This window comes from Lineus longissimus, chromosome 7, assembly GCF_910592395.1.
Source record: "Lineus longissimus chromosome 7, tnLinLong1.2, whole genome shotgun sequence".
NCBI classification, from domain to species: domain Eukaryota; kingdom Metazoa; phylum Nemertea; class Pilidiophora; order Heteronemertea; family Lineidae; genus Lineus; species Lineus longissimus.
In genome coordinates, this window is record NC_088314.1 from 16,530,786 (window position 1) to 16,551,315 (window position 20,530).

Here is a 20,530-nt window from a genome sequence, read left to right on the forward strand (position 1 = left end):
AGAGTGTGGTGAAACCGTTTATTTTTTATGGTGTTTGGGGCGGAAATGTGTGTGGGGTTAATCCACTGAGTTTAACAAGAAATTTCAGTTGAAAATGTTGGCAGCTCTTTTGTTATAACCGAAGTCTGGGTGTTAATTTGGTTATTGTGTCACGTAATGTGCTGTGCTTGCGGTGACAGGAGATGTGGTACACTCCCTAGGTTTTGTAGGTTTTTAAGATGGTCAAAGTTTAAAAAGACGCAGGAGGACTTAATGGGAGGGCAACACTACCTTAGCAGTGTTCCTGCGTGGAGAGGGTTCCTCTGAAAATTTTTAGATTAAAATTAGTTTGACTAAAGAAAAACCAAACTTTGAAGAAAACAGTCCGGTAGTTTTGCACATAGGCCCAAAAGGACAGTGACATTTAGTTGAAAAGCCTGTAGTTTACTTTGCATTGTATTTTGATAAAAATTGTTGCATCCTATCAAGTGAGGATTAAAATGTTGAAAAGATTGATGTAAGGTGTAAGGGAGCACCTACTAATAATGAGCAATATAATTGTTGATATATCTTTGTTAATGTTTTATCTTGTAACATGTGTAATGTAATATTCAGCTCAAAGTCGTGTAAGTCAAATTGTCATTCAAATTTCACTGCCATTATAAGCCATAAGCCACGACAATATTTTAAACCACCACCCTTTTAAATTTTCACGTTCCTTTCTGCTGATTTCCACGAATACCCACAACGTTCGAAAACAAAAATGTTGTGGTTTTCTCACCTGATCGTAAACTATTTCTTGCAAGCTGTACTTTATTGATAAGCCCATCCTCCATAAAACTCATCTCTACAAGGAGAATGGGCATTGAACCACCACATTTCCTTTTCAATTTTCACGTTTGTTTTCGCTGATTTCACGAAAATCCTCAACGTTCCAAAACAAAAATGTTGTTATTTTGTCACCTGATCGTAAACTGTTTCTTGCAAGCTGTACTTTATTGATAAGCCCATCCTCCATAAAACTCATCTCTACAAGGAGAATGGGCATTGAACCACCACATTTCCTTTTCAATTTTCACATTTGTTTTCACTGATTTCACGAAAATCCTCATCGTTCGAAAACAAAAATGTTGTGGTTTTCTCACCTGATCGTAAACTGTTTCTTGCAAGCTGTACTTTATTGATAAGCCTATCCTCCATGAAGCCCATCTCTACAAGGAGAATGGGCATTGAACCACCACATCTCCTTTTCAATTTTCACGTTCCTTTCCGCTGATTTCACGAATATCCTCAACGTTCGAAAACAAAAAGGTTGTGGTTTTCTCACGTGATCGTTAACTGTTTCTTGCAAGCTGTACTTACTCTTTGATAAGCCCATCTCTACCAGGAGGATTGGCATTACACTCGAATGGTGGCATTTCATTCGCCGAGCCGAACATACATGTAAACAACTGTATCACATGAATTATTTCCACAAGACGTCTGAAATCACCAATCACCATAAATTATATGCACAGTGATTGGTCGATTCGATACATCCAGTAGTCATCAGGTCATCTGAAAAATAGCGCTGCAATAGCCTGGCCATCCTCCAAACAGCTATCCTGAAAAACAGCTCCACGCATGGGCAATGCATAGTGCATTGAAATACACTAGAGTAGAACCTCTCTATTAAGGACACCCTTGGGACTGACAAGTGCTGTCCTTAATAGAGAGGTGTCCTGATTAGAGAGATCAAATTTAATGGAAACAACCAATTTAGGACCAAAACTAGTGTCGTCCTTAATAGAGATGTGTCGGCTAAGAGAGGTTCTACTGTAGTGCTGGAATGTCCACCATGTTTTGAGGGCATGAGCTGACGTAGATGTGAGCTTTATATTGAGGAAATGAGAAGGGGCGATGAAAATGAAAATGAAAACCTCTTTGAACCTGTTCCACAAGGGAAGTGTCATAAAATCTAAAGGCCTGTTGCACAAAATGTAATGAGATGAAACAAATTGGAAACCAGGCGTAGTGATCATTGGTTCCGGTCGCCAATGTTTTGTAAATCTATAATTATTAAGATTTGGAGTAAACTTGATGAAATCAAAATCAAAACTGTTTAATCTTTTTTGTACCACCAAGTACCATGACCAAATAAACCTTATAAACAGTTTGGGCCAAATTCATAAATGGCGTTTAGCTTAAAACAGCGTTTAACTACTGAATAGACAGATTCAGGTCCTTCATGTAAATCTTCACAGAATATGGACAGGCCCTGAAACTGATAAGAGAGAAGTTACACACTTCTGACCCATAAACACCCTTTATGAATTTGGCCCTTGGGCTTAGTTAATTGTGGTTGAGACAAGACCACAATTGATTTTTTAAGCCTTTTAGCAGTTAAATTGTCAATGTTTGACCGCGACGCATCAAATACTGCGTGGGGTTGTGAATCTGAAATTTAGATTATGTTATTCCGGACAGTCGGGCAAGTATAAAATGGTGAAAAATAAACTGGTAGTTGACCACAGAAATTTTTTGATAATCGACAAATTAGACAGACATTGATATTTCCACTCTTTTCAGCCAACTGGCAGAAAAATCTCAAAACAAATTAGCAAAATTCTAAATTAATTTTTTCACCAAATAATTTCTTTATATCTGTAGACTTGCCACAGCAAATATTTTTTCAATACCTCTCCAAATATGTACTTGAGAGTTAAAAACATGCACTCGTCTATTTGATAGGCCTCGACCCTCCAACCTATGAATATTCATTAGTGGTCTTGTCTCGGTTTAAGGGTTGACCATAGGCACCACCATTTTGAAATCATAAAGCAATCAGAACTCATTCGAATTGAAGTGAATGCCAGGTTCAAAGGTGGGAGGCTGTTCTCTATGAAACAAAGAACAAACTCACACCCTTGAAATTGGCATTCACCTCATTCAGAAAGAGTTCTGATTGCTCTAGTCTATGATTTCAAGTCCTAGCCAAAATGGTGGTGCCTATGGTCAACCCTTAAAGGCCACGACTCCTGCTTTTATGATTGCATGACATGTACAGATCCTCAAAGAGTAGACTTAAAGCTCCGCATTAAATCAAGTTTGATCAAAATTGAAGCACCCAGTCCAGAGATAAAGCAAGATTAATTGTTTTGTTTACATGTTATGTAACAGCCTTGGTTAGGTTTCTAAGTGAAGTCAGGCGGAAAGTTTACTGACATAGATCAGACTGATGTTTGATTTCTTACTTTAATGGTATAAATTTGTCTGTATTACCTTACCTTATTATAGGGTATATCGAATGTCAATGAAAACCAGACTTCATATATCAATTTTAAGAGCATTCATTGATATTTGTCCTCCCAAGTAGGGCAATAGCCTGATCTACATCACAACTTTTGCTGAACCCGCCGCCTGGCTCTAACAAGCCAGTTGCTAGCCTGATTAGGTAATCAAGTTGACAAACACATAAATGGCTATATCTTCAAAATGGATGGAGCTGATTGCATTGGGTTTTCTGTATTGTATAAAGTGTTAGGTACACTTTTGAAATTGTCTTACAGCAGAAAATGGCAAAATACCTGGAGTTATGGCCTTTAATGGTCTTTCAAAATAAAATGTCAGCTTTGCAAAATAGTGCTGCAGTCATAATTTCATTAGAATTTCTCATTGTATAAATCTCATCTGTATTTTATTTAATTCTGTGATATTTTCCTCGATGGAGGATAAAGTATAAAAGTTCATTTACCAGCCTGAGAATTCATATTAAAAACTTGAATTGTTTGTAATTTTTGTCACTGAGTTCTATAAACTTTATTGCTCTGAAAAGTGCTGGTTGGATCGACCTGCGATTATGATCTCGGTTGTCGTTCAACATCATCGTGACATCACATTCGACATCATGTCATGGCTGTGTTGCTGATACTGTGTGGACTCTATTAACCCAAACTGTGCAGTAGGCCAATGTGAAACAGACGCACCAAACTGGCTAAATAGCGTCTACACAGCATCTGCGATCAAGATTGCCTGTGTGCGGAGGCCTTTATTGCATGTCGCAACAATTTAAATGTTTGCGGGACGCTCACCCCTCGACTTCTTGTTAAGCTAAGGAATGTATTGTTTACATTTTCAAATGTATAGTGTTTGCCTTCTTGCTTTCTGCATTATTGGTCTTCACCCGTTAATTTTATTTCTCAACAATAAGCTGTTGAAATGATGCGATAAAATTGTATATTTGAGTTCTGTAAATAAACAAGTCTTAGAAGCATAGTCGTGGAATTGTTACTCGCTTTACCGCCTGCACCCCATCCTGACAATATCAGGCCATTTTACTTGATACATACTTACTCCCTAAGGAGAAGTCATGTTGTAGGCCCTGTTTGGAAGAGGATGACTGCACCCTGAGACAGGAACCGAATCAGAAACTCGGGCAGCAAAGCACAGTACTGGTGTAACAATCTGTTCGGTTACAACCTGGAGAATCGATTCCCAGCTTGCCGAGGATCAGTCTGGCTTTCCAACTAGCTGAACCGGCCTGCCCTTTAAAGGGGGACTATAGGCAGGAGCAGAGAGGCTAATTTGGCCATCTTCAGGTGACTAATATACACAGTATAAAGGGCCCTGGGTCATGTCAGATTCAGCACTAAATGTATTCCTCATACAAGCGTGTATCATTTCGACGTACTGTAAGATGTGAGACGACCCCTATTGGCGACTTTGTGTAACTGTTGTTGGGGTCTTAACACCCAGTTTCACCACCTCAAAACAACTAGAGGGGATGTTGACAGGATCTTCTATCTTTAGGACAGGTTGTGACAAGGCCCTCCAAATAGAGGGCATGTGGACAGTATCTTCTATCTTTAGGACAGGTTGTGTGTGACAAGGCCCTCCAAATAGAGGGCATGTGGACAGTATCTTCTATCTTTAGGACAGGTTGTGACAAGGCCCTCCAAATAGAGGGCACGTGGACAGTATCTTCTATCTTTAGGACAGGTTGTGACAAGGCCCTCCAAATAGAGGGCATGTGGACAGTATCTTCTATCTTTAGGACAGGTTGTGACAAGGTCCTCCAAACTAGAGGGCATGTGGATAGTATCTTCTATCTAAAGGACAGGTTGTGACAAGGTCCTCTATAAAGAGGGAAGGTTGTGATAGGGTCTTCTACCTTGAGGGCAGGTTGGTACAAGGTCCTCCGATAACAGGGCATATGTTGACCTTAGGACATGTTGTTACAAGGTCCTCTAACTCGAGGGTGTGATGACAGGTCATCTATCTTGAGGACAGGTTGTGACAAGGTCCTCCAACTAGAGGGTATATGACGACAGGCTTTTCTATCTTATGACAGGTTGTGACAAGGTTCTCCAACTCGAGGGTGTGATGACAGGATCTTCTGTCTTTTCGACAGGTTGTGACAATGTCCTCCAACTAGAGGGTATATGACGACAGGCTTTTCTATCTTATGATAGGTTGTGACAAGGTTCTCCAACTCGAGGGTGTGATGACAGGTCATCTATCTTGAGGACAGGTTGTGACAAGGTCCTCTATAAAGAGGGAAGGTTGTGATAGGGTCTTCTACCTTGAGGGCAGGTTGGTACAAGGTCCTCCGATAACAGGGCATATGTTGACCTTAGGACACGTTGTTACAAGGTCCTCAGAACTAGAGGGCATGTTTACAGGTTCTTCTATATTTAGGACAGGTTATGAGAAGGTCCTCCAAACTAGAGGGCATGTGGACAGTATCTTCTATCTAAAGGACAGGTTGTGACAAGGTCCTCTATAAAGAGGGAAGGTTGTGATAGGGTCTTCTACCTTGAGGGCAGGTTGGTACAAGGTCCTCCGATAACAGGGCATATGTTGACCTTAGGACATGTTGTTACAAGGTCCTCTAACTCGAGGGTGTGATGACAGGTCATCTATCTTGAGGACAGATCGTGACAAGGTCCTCCAACTAGAGGGTATATGACGACAGGCTTTTCTATCTTATGACAGGTTGTGACAATGTCCTCCAACTAGAGGGTATGACGACAGGATTTTCTATCTTATGACAGGTTGTGACAAGGTCCTCCAACTCGAGGGTGTGATGACAGGATCATCTATCTTATGACAGGTTGTGACAAGGTCCTCCTACTCGAGGGTGTGATGACAGGATCATCTATCTTATGACAGGTTGTGACAAGGTCCTCCACCTAGAGGGCATAATGAAAGGATCTTCTGTCTTTTCAACAGGTTGTGACAAGGTCCTCCAACTAGAGGGTATGAAGACAGGATCATCTATATTGAGGACAGGTTGTTACAAGGTTCTGCAACTAGAGGGCATGATGACAGGATCTTCTGTCTTTTCAACAGGTTGTGACAAGGTCCTCCAACTAGAGGGTATGAAGACAGGATCATCTATATTGAGGACAGGTTGTTACAAGGTTCTGTGACTAGAGGGCATGATGACAGGATCTTCTGTCTTTTCGACAGGTTGTGACAAGGTCCCGCATCCTAGTGGGCATGATGACAGGGTCCTCTATCCAGAGGGCAGATTGTAATAGTTTCCTAGAAGACAGGTTGTGACCGGGTCCTTCATTGGGTGGGCAGCTTTGGTCATGATCCTCTCTCCTGAGAGCAGGCTTTGAGACAGGTTGTGACAGGGTCCTTCATTGGGTGGGCAGCTTTGGTCATGATCCTCTCTCTTGAGAGCAGGCTTTGACAGGTTCAAATATCTAGAAGACAGGTTTTGACAGGGTACTTCATTGGGAGGGCAGTTTTGGCCATGGTCTGGAGGGGAGATTGTGACAGGGCCTTCTATCTGGAGGACAGTTTGTGACAGAGTCTTTAATCAGGAGGATAGCTTGTGACAGCATTCTGAACAAGCAGCATTTTGTCATGGTGCTCAATCCAGAAGACATGGTTCTCTATCTGAATATCAGCTAGTGACAGGGTCATATATCAGGACTTCGAAACACTGAGCCCCTCCAGACTTTCAATCCCTCCTTATAGCAAACCTATTTGCAGCTGCCTTCGGGAAAGAAAGCGCTCTAGAATACCCACCTACCGAGTATAAATTAGAGCACTCTACAAATGCCAATATTGATTGATTGATCGATTGAAAAACATACAACAGTTTCCTTAAAATTTACTTTATTTACAGAAACATTGTTTTGCATGGCAGTTTATCTCGTCTTCTTTATCTGAAATGTACACCACAGACAAGGAGCCTACACAAACTATGCTAGACCCATTTAAATGCCAAAGATGAACTTATCTTTTTTAACCCTTTTGTTACAGCCATTTTGGTCACTATCATACCGGAAGAACTGCGCTGATAGCCACACTTTTGATCCCATTCATACTCCATGTTTAGCAGACGATATTAATGAGGATCTCAGCCTTAGTTACAATTATCATTTAAAGATAGCAGCACTATAACTCAGCGCACTGAGTGGGAGGTAAAAAAATGTTTGTACCACAATGCGGGTCAGTGGTGCAGTAAGGGTGTCATTTTATGTACCTCTCTGCGGGTCAAGAGTCGTAAAAGTGTTAAACAAAAGTGACGTCATATTGTAAACATTGTACTGGACCTGGTTTCCACTACAGCAGCGAAAGTGGGAAACAGTGCCGTCTTCACAAACGTTGGGTTAATTTTGATGTAAAATATCAGCCCAGCAAATGTGCCAGACTGCAAACCCCCGAGAATGCAAAAGAGGCATTTCCATACAACTTGAGGTTGTCAGTAAAATCACGTACAGTTGAACCTCCCTTGGCAGAACCTCTCTGTTAAAGACACCCTCCCTTTTAAGGACACTGTGTTTGACTCCAAATAAATTATTTCCATTGAATTCAACCTCTGTTATTAGGACACCTCTATAATAAGAACAGTATTCATCAGTCCCAAGGGCGTCTGTAATAGCGAGGTCGTACTTCACTTTCTGCACTCTGTACATTTGCCCATTTCAATATTTTTAGTCCGAGAATCAGAAAGGCTGAATTTTCTAATCGTCCATTTTCCGATTGGCCCGTAGAATGTCGCCAGGACTTGGATATGGCCTCTGTTGGAAAAGCGGTCCAGACGCTGTTGTATCCACACCGGTTTTTGCCGCTCCACGCTGCTCCAAGCCTGCTGACCAATTACCTCTGGAAAAATGGCAAGAGAAGTTGTGTTAAAGGGGGACTATAGGCATGAGCAAGTGGGTCGAAACAGTGGTCTCCAGTTAACCAATATGCATGGTAAAGGGGTAAAGGACCTGCATTTTGTTTGCCTTGGTGACTGAAGTGTTTCTTTTCCAAGTTGCAGCAACAAAAATTGCAGTTTTTGCGGCACTTAAAGGGACAACTTGGTCAACAGATATGTTGGTGTTTCATACAAAAATGGCTTCCAGCAGGACCGCGACTTCACCAAACAGAATCATTGAAAAGTCATTGAACTGCAATCAACAATGCACTAGAACGGGGTGTAACCATAGGCCTGCCTGAAATTCACATGCCATGTCCAAAACTGACGTAACACTGGCGAAAATCATTATCATCGATCAGCTTCAGTGTGATATAACCAGTGGCGGCGCATGGTGTCAAGCAGGAGTACTATCCTCCTGGTCAGGTAAGCCCCACGCCCGAGTTGTCCCTTTAAGACTACTTATCATGCATTTTGTTATTATTTACCTTGGAATATCCGAATAAGATGCTGGGTCCATCGGATCAAGTTCTTCGTCTCTTTTTCTTTTACCTGGAATGACGAGGAGATATAGAAATCATACACCGCCCAGCCAACGATTTGAAATATAAAACCAAAAAGTTAATTTGATTTGATTTAAATGAAATATATTCTTGATAACTTAACCCTTTCTCTGTTGGTGACGTGCATAGTCCATCATGGACATGGTCCCATACCGTGCGGGTGACGTGCATAGTACGTCATGCCCATCTAAAATACAAATTTACCAGGACGTGGTTACACTCTCCCTAAACACACCAAACGCACTCGGGGATAATTAGTTTTATCCTAATAGTACAGATGGCGACACTTTTGAATAGTTTTGGCAGTTCCGATAAAAGAAGGTCCACTGTTCCACGACCGAAAAATGGCTGCCGCAGTGAAAGGGTTACGACCGTTACCTTTTGATTTTTCTCGTAGTTTCTGCCGCTGTTTCTTCTCTTTTTGTATCTCACTCTCCAGAGCCTCAAACTCATACTCCTCATCCTACAATTATAATGATATATTACAATTATCATATAATGATATACACATGTACTACAATTAATATGTAAAGAGCAAGCTCTAGTGAACTCACACAACTGTATGTCCCAGCAGACGATTTTTAAATACATGATGTCCCACACCCGCACTTCAGTGGCGCCGGTGTGAATAAATCTACTTGTGTGAATGGTCAATGGCTCATGACATCATGAAATAATTGCGTCACGAGGAAGGAAACAATGGGAATCACGTCCGACGTGGTAACTGTGGGTGCGGCGCGTCATGAATGCAGGATCGGTCAACGCGCGGCCCATATGGAATGTGACAAAACTGTACCGGAACCAGAATTGTCATGGGTCTGTACAAATTTTTTCAGATTCGATGGACATGATGGATATATGCATTTTGTTTACACTTTACATACAGTGTATACGTAACCATTACACTCACTACGTTGTGTGAGTAATCATATAATCATATAATATTCGGGCCTCCGAAAATCTGTTTCTTGAATATCCTTTTTCCATCTTTTCATCTTGCAAATTTCGTCAATAATGCCAAACCCAGAAAACACATCAAAAGCTGTTTTTTATATTTGAAATCACCAAATTACATTTTCATCATGGACAAATTCAACCCAAGGTGACTAATAATTAATAATTATGAGACTTGTATAGCACTAAATCCAACCGGTTTCAGCCGCTCAAAGCGCTTTACATTACCTCAGCCATTTTCTCTTCTCTCCCTGGCTTATCCTCGACCACTATGCGTACCTCTGTTGCCCTGACCATATCTGAAACGAATAGGATAGATTCCCGATGAGTGAATCATGCCACCCATCCACATTCTAGCAACACCCAACGTGGCTTAACTTTGGCAATGGGGACACTCACACCAACCGCAAGGCTATAAAGGAATCGTCCGCAGCTTGGATGGTGGTTTGGCGGGGCTTTATTCTTCTTCTTAAACTTTCACACAGTGAGAAATTCCTTGTCCCCTATAATAATTTTATTTGACCATTTTATGCTGTTGTGCCAGGCCTTTGCTAGGCAACTGCATTGTTGAATAGACCTCGGCCAATCTTGGCCGTGCTTTGTAAGATCAAGTAAATATAATGTGTTGGGACGATAAACTCTGGGCATTTTGCCATTTGGCTTTTGAACAAGAATCTTGCTTTTCCTTCCCTCTATTTCTCAAGATGGGTAATCCACGAAACACATTGTTCGTTTTCAAATATGTGGCAGTGTGACGTAAATCTGGTTTTGTTCCCCATAGCTTTTCTTGAAGAGATGTGGACTCTAGCCAGTCCTCCCCTTGGTTGGTTATCAGAGGACATTTCTCCAGGATATGTTCCAAGATCTGCTCAGATAAACTACATTCACATATGGTAATGGCATAGTCACACAGACTCTATTTTCTAAGTTTGTTGTATGTTTGCAGTATGTTTGTTGAGGTGCCAGTGTCTAGTTCTATGTCTGAAGATGCAACCTGTTGTTTTCCCTCCAGCTTGTTGATGTTGTCTGCCTTGAGACTGTAACCATCACCTCTTGCTACCATTTTCAAAATTGGACATATGTCCTGCCCTTCAAATGTAAAACATCTTACCTCTCATTTTATCTTCAGCTATCGTGATTTTAGCTCGAGGATGAGTTGGGGACAGCCAGGATATTTCATCGGTGATGCTGTTCCAGTAATAACAACGTTGTCTGCAAAAAAAGAAGGTTTCTACACGTAGAGGCCAAATGTGTGAAGACAGCTGCATTTGGGTATGATCAGGTAAAATACCAATACACATGTCCGATGTTGAAACAATGAAACTTGGCACTCTTCTCACCTGATCACAGAGATGAGTTGTATGGGGGGGGGGGGGGGTTATTAATGTACCATTCTTCTCACAGCTTTGTTGCTTGGGTGGAGGTAATGTACCATCTACACCTGTGTTGTAAAGGGTGTAATATATTATCATCCTTATCACAGCTGTGTTGTATGGGGGGGGGGGGGGGGGGGGGGTATCCTTATCACTCAGTGATCACAAGAAGGTGATGAGAAGTAGAGATTCGAGAATGGACTCACGTGGTCGGATCAGCAATTTCATACCAATCTTCTGGCAACGGGTACCTCCGCAACATCCTCGCCTTCTTTCTCAACATATCCACACCAGGTTCGAACTTCTTATTCCCCCAATTCTTCCGACACCAATCGTTGCATTCGTGAAAGGGATTGGTAATGTTTGGACAGCCGTTGACTTCGTGAATGAGGGGTCCTTCCATTTCCCTTGCGTCAGGTTCTTCTTCAGCAGGTTCTGGCGCTGCCTTGGCTCCAGCTGCGGCCGCTGAAGCCGGCAGCAATGGTTCATCATTGCCGTAGTCTTCAGCGAAGACCTCTTCCACTTCCTCTGCAGTAGCAAAGAAGAAAAATACTCAGTAGCTGGAGAGCCAAAATTATATTTCAAGATGAATCTCCCTTTAAAATTTTTTTTCCAATTTACTTCCCGTCAATGCACACACCAGCTCACTACACATGCTGCACTACTACACACTACACAGTCACAGTAGGCCTGTACTACATGATACACATGAAGATGAACAACAAAAACTCACCGTTCACTTTTTGCCTCTTTTCTGGTCGTTTCTCTTCTTGTTTTACCGCAATTCCTCGCTTTTGAAGACGAGCAAGCAAACCTGCGGGTATAGGCATATTGGCAGAATCAAATATCGGTCGATTATGCAACTATTTGGCGATATTTTGATGGAAAAACACAAAGAAATTTGATTTCAAGAAAATTTGGAAAATGTCATGAATGCTATACAGAAGTACCAGTTTGTATAAAATATGGAACAGACCGTCAAACGGAACGGCGAGTGAATGAATTTAAAGGGACAATTTGGGCGTGGTTTTCCCGTGAACAGGCGGTACAAGGGCTGTCAATGGAAACTCAGACATTTCAGCTCGAATTAGTGGTACTATATTGTGATTCTGCACTACGAGTATGGGCTCCTTGTCATACTGTAACCATAACTTACTAAAAATCGACAATTTGTGATTTCTTTTTGACTGGGAGATGAAGTGACACAACCCTGCCCCTGGGTCGGTCACAAACTGCTGGGAATGGTTGGAAGATTCTTTTTGAATTCCGAAAAAAACACCCGGAACACTATCCAGAATAAAATTTGAATAAATCTGCTTCCATGTGAATGAGAGACAATGTCACAATCAATTTTTCCAGGACCCTCGGTGAAATGTTGCGATGAATGAGTCAAGGTTGCATGAATTTTAGAATACACGGTTTCAACAAAGCCGTCTGGACTTTGCATCAACCTACTCTGTCTCAGTTGCAAATTATCACCCTCTAAAGACCTACAGATTTTCACCAAATCACTGGGTGTAAAAGATATAGTGTCTACTTTATGTGCCTGCATGGGCCAATTCAGGGTGTGAATCCACGTCCCTTGGGTTCTGATTTGGATCGACTAATCCAATGCTTAACTTTGTCTCACAAGGCAAAAATCAACCAGTCTTTCACAAGACAATGTCACAATCAGACTTACACGAGACCGTCACAACGTGTCTTTACATAAGACATTGTCACAACCAGTCTTACATAAGACAATGGGTGAATCAATAGTCTAGCAAATGCTTTTACTTCAATTTTGTACAGAAAGGTCTAGTGTAAACGTACATGGAGACTAAGATAAAAGCATTTGCTGGTCTTTCTTCATATCACCCATCGTCTCAACCTGTCAGACCTATAAAGGCATGTAAGCTATTCTCTCCTATGAAGGAGTTTTGATTGAAAATAAAAAGATGAAGACGTTTTCTGTGTATTATGCATTTATTATAAAACTATCTACACTGATTGGTTAAAATATATTCTATACACGTAATGGGCGAATATACAAAGAAGCTATACTGGAAATGTTTTAAGTAGAAAATGCCATCGGTTAAGTACATATGGTCCAAGCAAAGGAATGAAATTCATGACAAGTCGATTCCACCACATTTTAAAAAGTTGAGAAAAGTACTAAACACCCGAATAAAATTTGCACATGAATATTACCAAGTTTTATACAGTATAAGAAATTATCCCCATAACTTCAAACTGTGCTGATAGTTTGAGCCAGGTGAGGTACATCTCTTACACATCGTCGACTTGCATTTACATGTGATAGAAAACATAAAATTGATAACATAAAACAGTGAAATTTTCGCAACTTGAAACTCCCTCATGCCTTATCATCAAAAACCTACTTCAATGTGTAAGTTTTTGCCATCACCAAAAATCCAATTTTCCATTTATTTCAAAAGTGTTCAGAAAATGCAGATTCAATTGGGTCATTACATTTACGCCCGAATCGGTTTTTTTTGGTGGGTAATAGACAAAATCAAAGAAGATATCCTTAACAGTGGCATTGTTGGACAACATTTTAGTCAGAAAAATGTTCAATTTGTCCAAATCCTTTGAAAGGAAAGGAAGCAAAGAAACCCTACAATTTTCCCCCATAACATGCGACCAGCGTAATCAGAAGGCAGTCCCTTCAACCCAAAAATCTTGACATGCCGCCATCTCATCACAATGCAGGCTTGGTGTACTGCGGAATCATCATCGGGTAAGCTTATCACACTACAGCGATCACAAAGTCTCAATTTTGATTTTAGCTAGCTAGTATCTAAATTCTGCTAAAGACAATATTCAAATTCCAGCGATTCAAGTCTGGTTTCGAACAAATTGATTCCACTAATTAAACAACATAATACTCAATCTCTGGCACAGGGGCGCTGCAGTCATTACAAGTATTTGGCTTTTGAAAGGCAGCAACCCCTGCTGACAATCTCGCAGAGAGTTCCGGAAAGTTGGAGATTTCAAAAGCCCGATGCTGTATAAACATACAAAATCAACATGTAATTTGTGTCACTATTGGCAGAGGTCTGGAGAGTGAGCATTTCACTCTCCAACAACAAAGAGCAACACCGACGGAGATTGCATTACGGCGTTCTTGGAAACAATTTCGAATTATGGGTTAGGAATCATATGGAATCTACAGCGTCAAACAAGTAAACACAAAATGATAACTGCCATTTTTCAAATTCATTTGATAAACTTTCAAATATTCTATTTACAAGTACACAAAGGCAGGAAGTGAAACAAATTGGTAAGCAAAGCTAAAAACCTAAAACTAAAAGAAAATTATGAAACAAAATGGCCAGGGGCCATTGTGCTCACCAGAACAACTGGTTGATGAGGTAACCTTTTGAAGTTTAATCGTCACTATCTCATTCTTGTTCAGATGACTTTGGTCAACAAATATTTATTAAAAAATTGACTGAAAAAAGGTAAAATCAACCTAGATTTTTTCTGAAATTAAATGCAGAGATGCCAATTCAACAAAAGTTTCGAGTTAGATCTTTCTGACTTGGGTGGCCTGGATCTCAACCTGGCCAAGGAAAAGTTTCATTGTAAAATAGCTAGCTTTACCCAGTGTTCATTGAATCCAGTCCATCTTGTTTTTTTCAAGTGTAACCAACCAAAAACTCATAGTACTGCGCTAAATGACAGAACTTGGGGAAAAGATAGCAGTAAGGATTACTGCGGGCAAATGGTACACAGTTTAACACCTTCAGCGCCGGTGTTTCACCCCCCCCCCCCAACACCCCCTTTTCAGACCCCAGAAAAAAAAGTATAAGAGATGACTGCATAAGGTCTCTTGCAGTAACTTCTCCCAAGACAAGGTTTTCTTGAATCAGTAGAGTTATGTTAGCTACACTCCTTTACTGTATTTAATTTTTTGGTTGAAAAATGACCAAAATGACCCCCTTTTCCAACACCCCCCCCCCCCCGACCCCTTTTCCAACACCCCCCCCCCCGACCCCCCTAAAAATTCCTGATGTCGGAAAAGCTTTGTTTTGTTATTCAGTGGCTTGGTCTTTTCAGTTCCAAACTTGCCCTGAAGATGGCGATGGCGTTGTTGTTTCATGAAGTCCATGAGACTCCGATAACCAGCTCAAAGAGGGGGGTTTGGGCCACGTGGATCTAAGTGGTTCGGTGCTGAAGGTTTTAAGGACTCGGTAAATACCGGGAACGGCAGTGAAAGAGTTTAGGAAGGTGGCCCTCTTTTTGAAAGAAAGTTACAGATGACTGATGCTGTGCTATTGTACAGATCTACCTTACTGTCAAGTTAAAGATGAAAGAAAACTCCTACTGGATCATATCCGAGCTAAACCTAAAAGCTACTTTTTTATGTACAGCATACCCTGTGATATCTACCGGTATTTGTCGTGCAAGAATTACCTTAAAAAGGACTGCGAGCACCTTGTTTCAAAATTACAACAAACTGTTCTAATGTCAAAGACACCACTGCATACATGTAACAATGGAGAATTTGGACGATTTTAAAAATCGGCAGAAAATCCATTTCAATTGCTTCAATGTTGCCCACAGTCCCCAACAAGGCATTTCCGACCCTTGCCTCACTAGCTACCTAATCATCTTACTATGTGGACTAAGGCTGATTTTCAATACATAACAAAACAAGTTTTACTTGTCTGTGTTGCCTCTAAAGGGAGGCATGTCCCCCCTCAAAATGCCAAAAGATTGAAATTTAGTAATTTTGATCAGGAAATTGACCGAATCACCAATACCGCTGTTGTCCCCGGCCTGGAATTCATTTCTTGAGGGAACACCGAGCATTCCTTTTTTTAATTAGAAAGTTTGAAAACACAATTTTCTTCTGGAAACAAATGAAATGGCCAGGGCCATTGTGCTCACCTCATGTGGAGGAAAGATGGATAAAGAGCATGGTCTTGTGTCATGTAGTGTTAGGTTTGATGTAGGTCCAAGCAATTACAATTTCCCCAAAATGGCCAATTTACAGTACATTCGACCTCTGTGACCTTGAAAAGTAGGTCAAATCAAAGAAGACCCGGGTGACACATTGAATGGTTGTTAGAATTAGATGTACCTATGATATAAAATTGGTGCCAATCGGGCAAGTCATTACTAGGAATAATGGCATTTTGAAGAATTTAGGATTTGGCCCCCTCCCTGGAGGCCAAACGGCAAATCAGATCGCACCAAACTTCGGTACCTAAGATCACCTGACCAAGGGGTACATGTGTACTTAATTTGTGATCAATAGTCATTGCAGTTAAGAAACCTGCCATTGTTACGGCCTGACGGCGAATTTACGCCATTTGACCTCTGTGACCTTGACAAGAAGGTCAAATTAAAAACCTGTGTGACATATACTGTATGGTGGTTAGATGTACCCATGATATCAAATTGGTGGCAATCGGGCAAGAAGTTAAGGAATAATCACATTTTTAAGGTTTTTGGATTTTGCCCCCTGGTGGTCAAGTGGTGAATCATATTGGACCAAACTTCGGTCCCTGAGATCAGCTGACTAAGGGGTAAATGTGTACCAAATTTGGTATCAATAGTCATTGCAGTTAAGAAACGTGCCATCGTTACATCCTAACGGCCAATTTACACCATTTGACCTCTGTGACCTTGAAAAGGAGGTCAAATCAAAAACCCGGAGGATATATGATGCACCTTTGCTAGAAGTACCTACCATATTTTTTTCAAAATTTCCCGACTACTATTGAGGGAGATATTGCATATTTTCACTTTTAACGTTTGGCCCCCTGGTGGCCAAACCATGAAACGAATCGGACCGAAACTTGGTCTCCCAGGTGTCATTACATAAGGGTACATGTGTACCAAGTTTCAACTCAATAGCTCTAACAGTTACGAAACGTGCCCTGCTAACGGACGACGGACGACGACGACGACGACGACGACGACGACGACGACGACGACGACGACGACGACGACGGACGACGGACGCCACGGTATGGGATAAGCTCACCTCTGCTAAGAGGTGAGCTAAAAATCAAAACAATTGGATTTACCCCAAAAAAATGTATGAACAATTTCAATAATGGAATGGTGAATACAAAATATCAACCCAAGTCCACAAATTTCTGTACCTAAACTAGAAATTAATAATCGTATTCGTTAGCACCTATATACAGAATTTAAACCCAATCTTTTGTGACCTTGATGGGCTAAGAATTGAAAGAGTTAAAACCACTTCATTTGAAAAAGGTGCGTGAAAATTATTGTATCACCCGCATTTTACATTTCTTTATGATTCAAAAATCATCAAACTACCAGTATATGAAACTGAATGCCCACAGGACTGTTATAACAGCAAAATTTTCAAACTTATTCATTTTTTTCGACTTGCGAAAATTTCATAAAATCTTCGTCATTTTGATGGATTACGAAATTTCTTTTTGTAATAAAACCCAAACCCCATAAACCAAAAAAAATCCTTTTTTGCAGTTTTTATTTTTGCAAATTTTTGATTATTTGCAAAATACACAAAAATAAAACTAGAGCAAAAATCTAGCTTTTTACAGTATTCACAAAGGCATCAAGTATTTTAGCACTAAAGATCACACAGATTAAGACAGAAGAGGGTTTCATACAGGGGGTATAAAAACCTTTGTTTATCACCTAAAAGATGAATATTTTGACCAGGAAATTGACTTTTATTGCGAATTTCACCGCTATATACCCCCCCCCCCCCCCCCCCCCCCCCGACATCACAAGGATTTGGATGGAGCGACTGCTGGAGACTGATTTTGCACCAGGGTGACAAGAATGCCCAATCACAAAATGTTTGACGGATAATAACAAGATAAACTTAAATGCCAAATGGATCAATCGCTACCAAGATTGGACGCCATGACAGTGTTCTGACTGCGGCTAACAGGAAGCTGAGGTGGTTTGGCCACATGACAGGAGCCAAGGAAACCCGTGCGAACATCATCCTGCAGGGCACAGCAGAAGGCAACCTGAAACGCGGTCGACCAAAGGGGATTTGGATGGAATGGAGAGGAAAAAGGACCAGAGAGCTGATCCGCCCCACACAGGATAGACAACTTTGGTGCCACGTAGTCCACTGTACAGGGCAGACCCAATGGCTGCATGGCTTGAGGGACAGATGGAGAGAACTGCTAGTTCCACAACTTGAAATTGAACATCCTCTCACAGCAGGCTTTCTACATTGGTTTTATACACTCTGAGTTTATTTCAGAAACGATCCAAAGGCCTGCTATGGGAGGATGGGATTGAAAGACCCTGAGGGAACAACATGGGTGTAACACTTTCATCATGACACTCATTTGGTTAAAATGTGTTAAAATATTTCATTTTTAATGACATGATTATGTTTGTTAATAGCTATATACATCAGAAAAGTCGTAAAACTTTCTTCTTTAAATGCACTTGGTAACTTTGAGCAATTTTTAAGTACAATTACAAATAAATGCATTTTCATTTAAAAAGGATAACAAATAAAACATTGATCCGAATAAACACTCGTATCGTTTGGCTCATTTCACAGACTTATCCACTTGTTTTGAATAGTCACAAGATGTCATCTTCGAATAGTCACAAGACGTCATCTTTGAATAGTCACAAGATGTCATCACACTCGGACCAAACTCACTCAACCTATTTTTCAAAATTCATTTACCTCAAAAAGTGTTCAACAAAAATATCCGAATAAAGTTTGGGTCAACATAGAGAACCTTGGAGCCAAGCCTCGACCACAGAATGACAGATCACGGAGGAAGACTCCGAATATCACGAATTCATCATCAAGTCCAATATTCAGGGATGTGAGAGTGCTTCGCTCAAAAAAAATGAAAATAACTTTCATGCGAAAACGCTGTACTTGAATTACCTTGACTTGCAAAATTTGCCTCTAAAATGGTTACTTTTTGTCTGATTTTGAAAATTCAAAGTTCTACGGAGTGGCTGGGCATAAATCTTTCTGTTGACAAATGAGCCCTTTTGACAAGTGAAAAACCCCCGGAATTCCTCAAAAATTGGAACAGTCTCATCCCTGAAAATTGTACATGAAGGACCCATCCTTGCATAATCTGCAGCTGATGAGGCCTACTTTAACATTAGTACAAAGCTGCCAAGGAAATGAATCAGGCCTCAAACGACGTATTCATGAAATACTTTAGTTTCCTTGCTCACTCATAGGTGTCTCAAGTCATTCTCGAGACTGTAAATCTTTGATTTGAGCGATTTAAGGTCGCCGTGGATCTGTTTCGATCGGCCGGCGGTTCTCTTGACGTTGCGGAGGATCTTCATATCGATGTCGTCAGGACGCTGTTCCTCATCCCCAAAGCCAACAGTCACCTGTAAGAAGAATAGAACAGAGCAAGGTTACCATCTTTATCCTTTCTCTGCAGGTGACATCATGGCTTGAGATAACCACCGAAGAGTGTCTTTTGAAGCATGAAACTTTGCCCAGGACCCGCATGTTTGAAACTGTTAACTTAGACATCTGTTACAGGACTCCTGAGATTTTGTCAAGGCTTAAGTTTGACTCCCAAATAATTATGTCTAGCTCGAGCCCTGTGACATGCATAGCTCCCATGTAGGCCTACATGGCTGAATAACGTGCTGATGACCTGCATAGAATGACATGCCCCACAAAAATGTTAACCCTTTCGTTGCGGCAGCCATTTTTCGGCGGCCGCCGCCATGTGCTGACAGTCAATACCAGTGACAAACGGTGGAGCTTGCTTTTATCGTAACGGTCAAAACTATTCAACTATTCAACTATTCGCCATCTATACTTTTAGGATGAAACTAATTATCCCCGAGTGCGTTGCGTGTTTAGAGAGGGTGCGACCAGGTCCTGGTAAATTAGTATTTTAGATGGGTATGATGTGCTTGCTCTGCACGTCACCCGCATGATATGGGACCAAGTACCCGCAGTGAAACGGTTCTAGATATGTCAACACCCTTGAAGTGCATCAGCTACATTTCGGAGAGTCAACCAAAACTTTTCTATGAATATTAAGAGGGCGAAGTTGGCAGCTAGCAGATTAAGTTAAAAACATGTGTTTGAATACTCCTCTACGGGTGTCAATTTAAATTGAGAAAAATCAAATCTTTATTTTAGAGCCTCGTAGCCTAGTGGTTAACACTGCTGGCTACCACACAATAGGGCCCGGGTTCGATCCCCGGGAGAACTCAGGATTGTATTTCTGGATGAACCGGCGTGGCTTTCAAGGAACTAAAATTCCTGACTCTTTACAACACATAAAATGTAAATGTATAAAATATTTGTGAGTCAGTTGAGACTAAATGCTCTGGTCCCTTTGTGACCAAGTGTGAATGCCAGGGCAAGTATTAAAAGATCCTACAACGTATGAAATACTCCAGGCTCTGTCGGATGAGACTAAAAGCCGTGGTCCCCTGTACCTGAGTGTCTATGCCAGAGCAAGTAAAAGATCCCACATAGGTAGACAGTAGCCTACAGTGGACTCCATATGTTCGGCAAAGATCCAATAGGGTTA

The 20,530-nt window shown here is 41.0% G+C and overlaps 2 protein-coding genes across 2 annotated transcripts in view; both read right to left on the reverse strand.

Annotated features, from left to right (window-relative positions):
- Nucleotides 1–7,068: 7,068 nt before the first annotated feature.
- Nucleotides 7,069–11,937, reverse strand: LOC135491043 (polyglutamine-binding protein 1-like). The gene is made up of 7 exons (XM_064776681.1): nucleotides 11,743–11,937; nucleotides 11,216–11,537; nucleotides 10,748–10,848; nucleotides 9,865–9,935; nucleotides 9,061–9,145; nucleotides 8,608–8,671; nucleotides 7,069–8,082 (listed from the first exon to the last, which is right to left on the reverse strand). Exons 1-7 carry the CDS (start codon nucleotides 11,837–11,839, stop codon nucleotides 7,941–7,943), a joined length of 882 nt encoding a protein of 293 aa, XP_064632751.1. The 5' UTR covers nucleotides 11,840–11,937; the 3' UTR covers nucleotides 7,069–7,940.
- A 5,802-nt stretch (nucleotides 11,938–17,739) lies between these two features.
- The window catches only part of LOC135490854 (coiled-coil domain-containing protein 77-like), a 38,142-nt gene continuing 35,351 nt past the window's right edge, over nucleotides 17,740–20,530 (reverse strand). The window contains exon 9 of the mRNA XM_064776410.1: nucleotides 17,740–19,361. Coding sequence (XP_064632480.1) covers nucleotides 19,197–19,361 — 165 coding nt within the window. The 3' untranslated portion in view covers nucleotides 17,740–19,196. The remainder of the gene's footprint in view (nucleotides 19,362–20,530) is intronic.

Coding starts and splice junctions, on each gene's coding strand:
- LOC135491043 (XM_064776681.1), bottom strand. CDS start 11,839: ATGCCTATACCCGCAGGTTTGCTTGCTCGTCTTCAAAAGCGAGGAATT. Junction 10,849..11,215: donor GAAATTGCTGATCCGACCAC/GTGAGTCCATTC, acceptor CTTTTTTTGCAG/ACAACGTTGTTATTACTGGA. Junction 8,672..9,060: donor ACTACGAGAAAAATCAAAAG/GTAACGGTCGTA, acceptor TCGTCATTCCAG/GTAAAAGAAAAAGAGACGAA.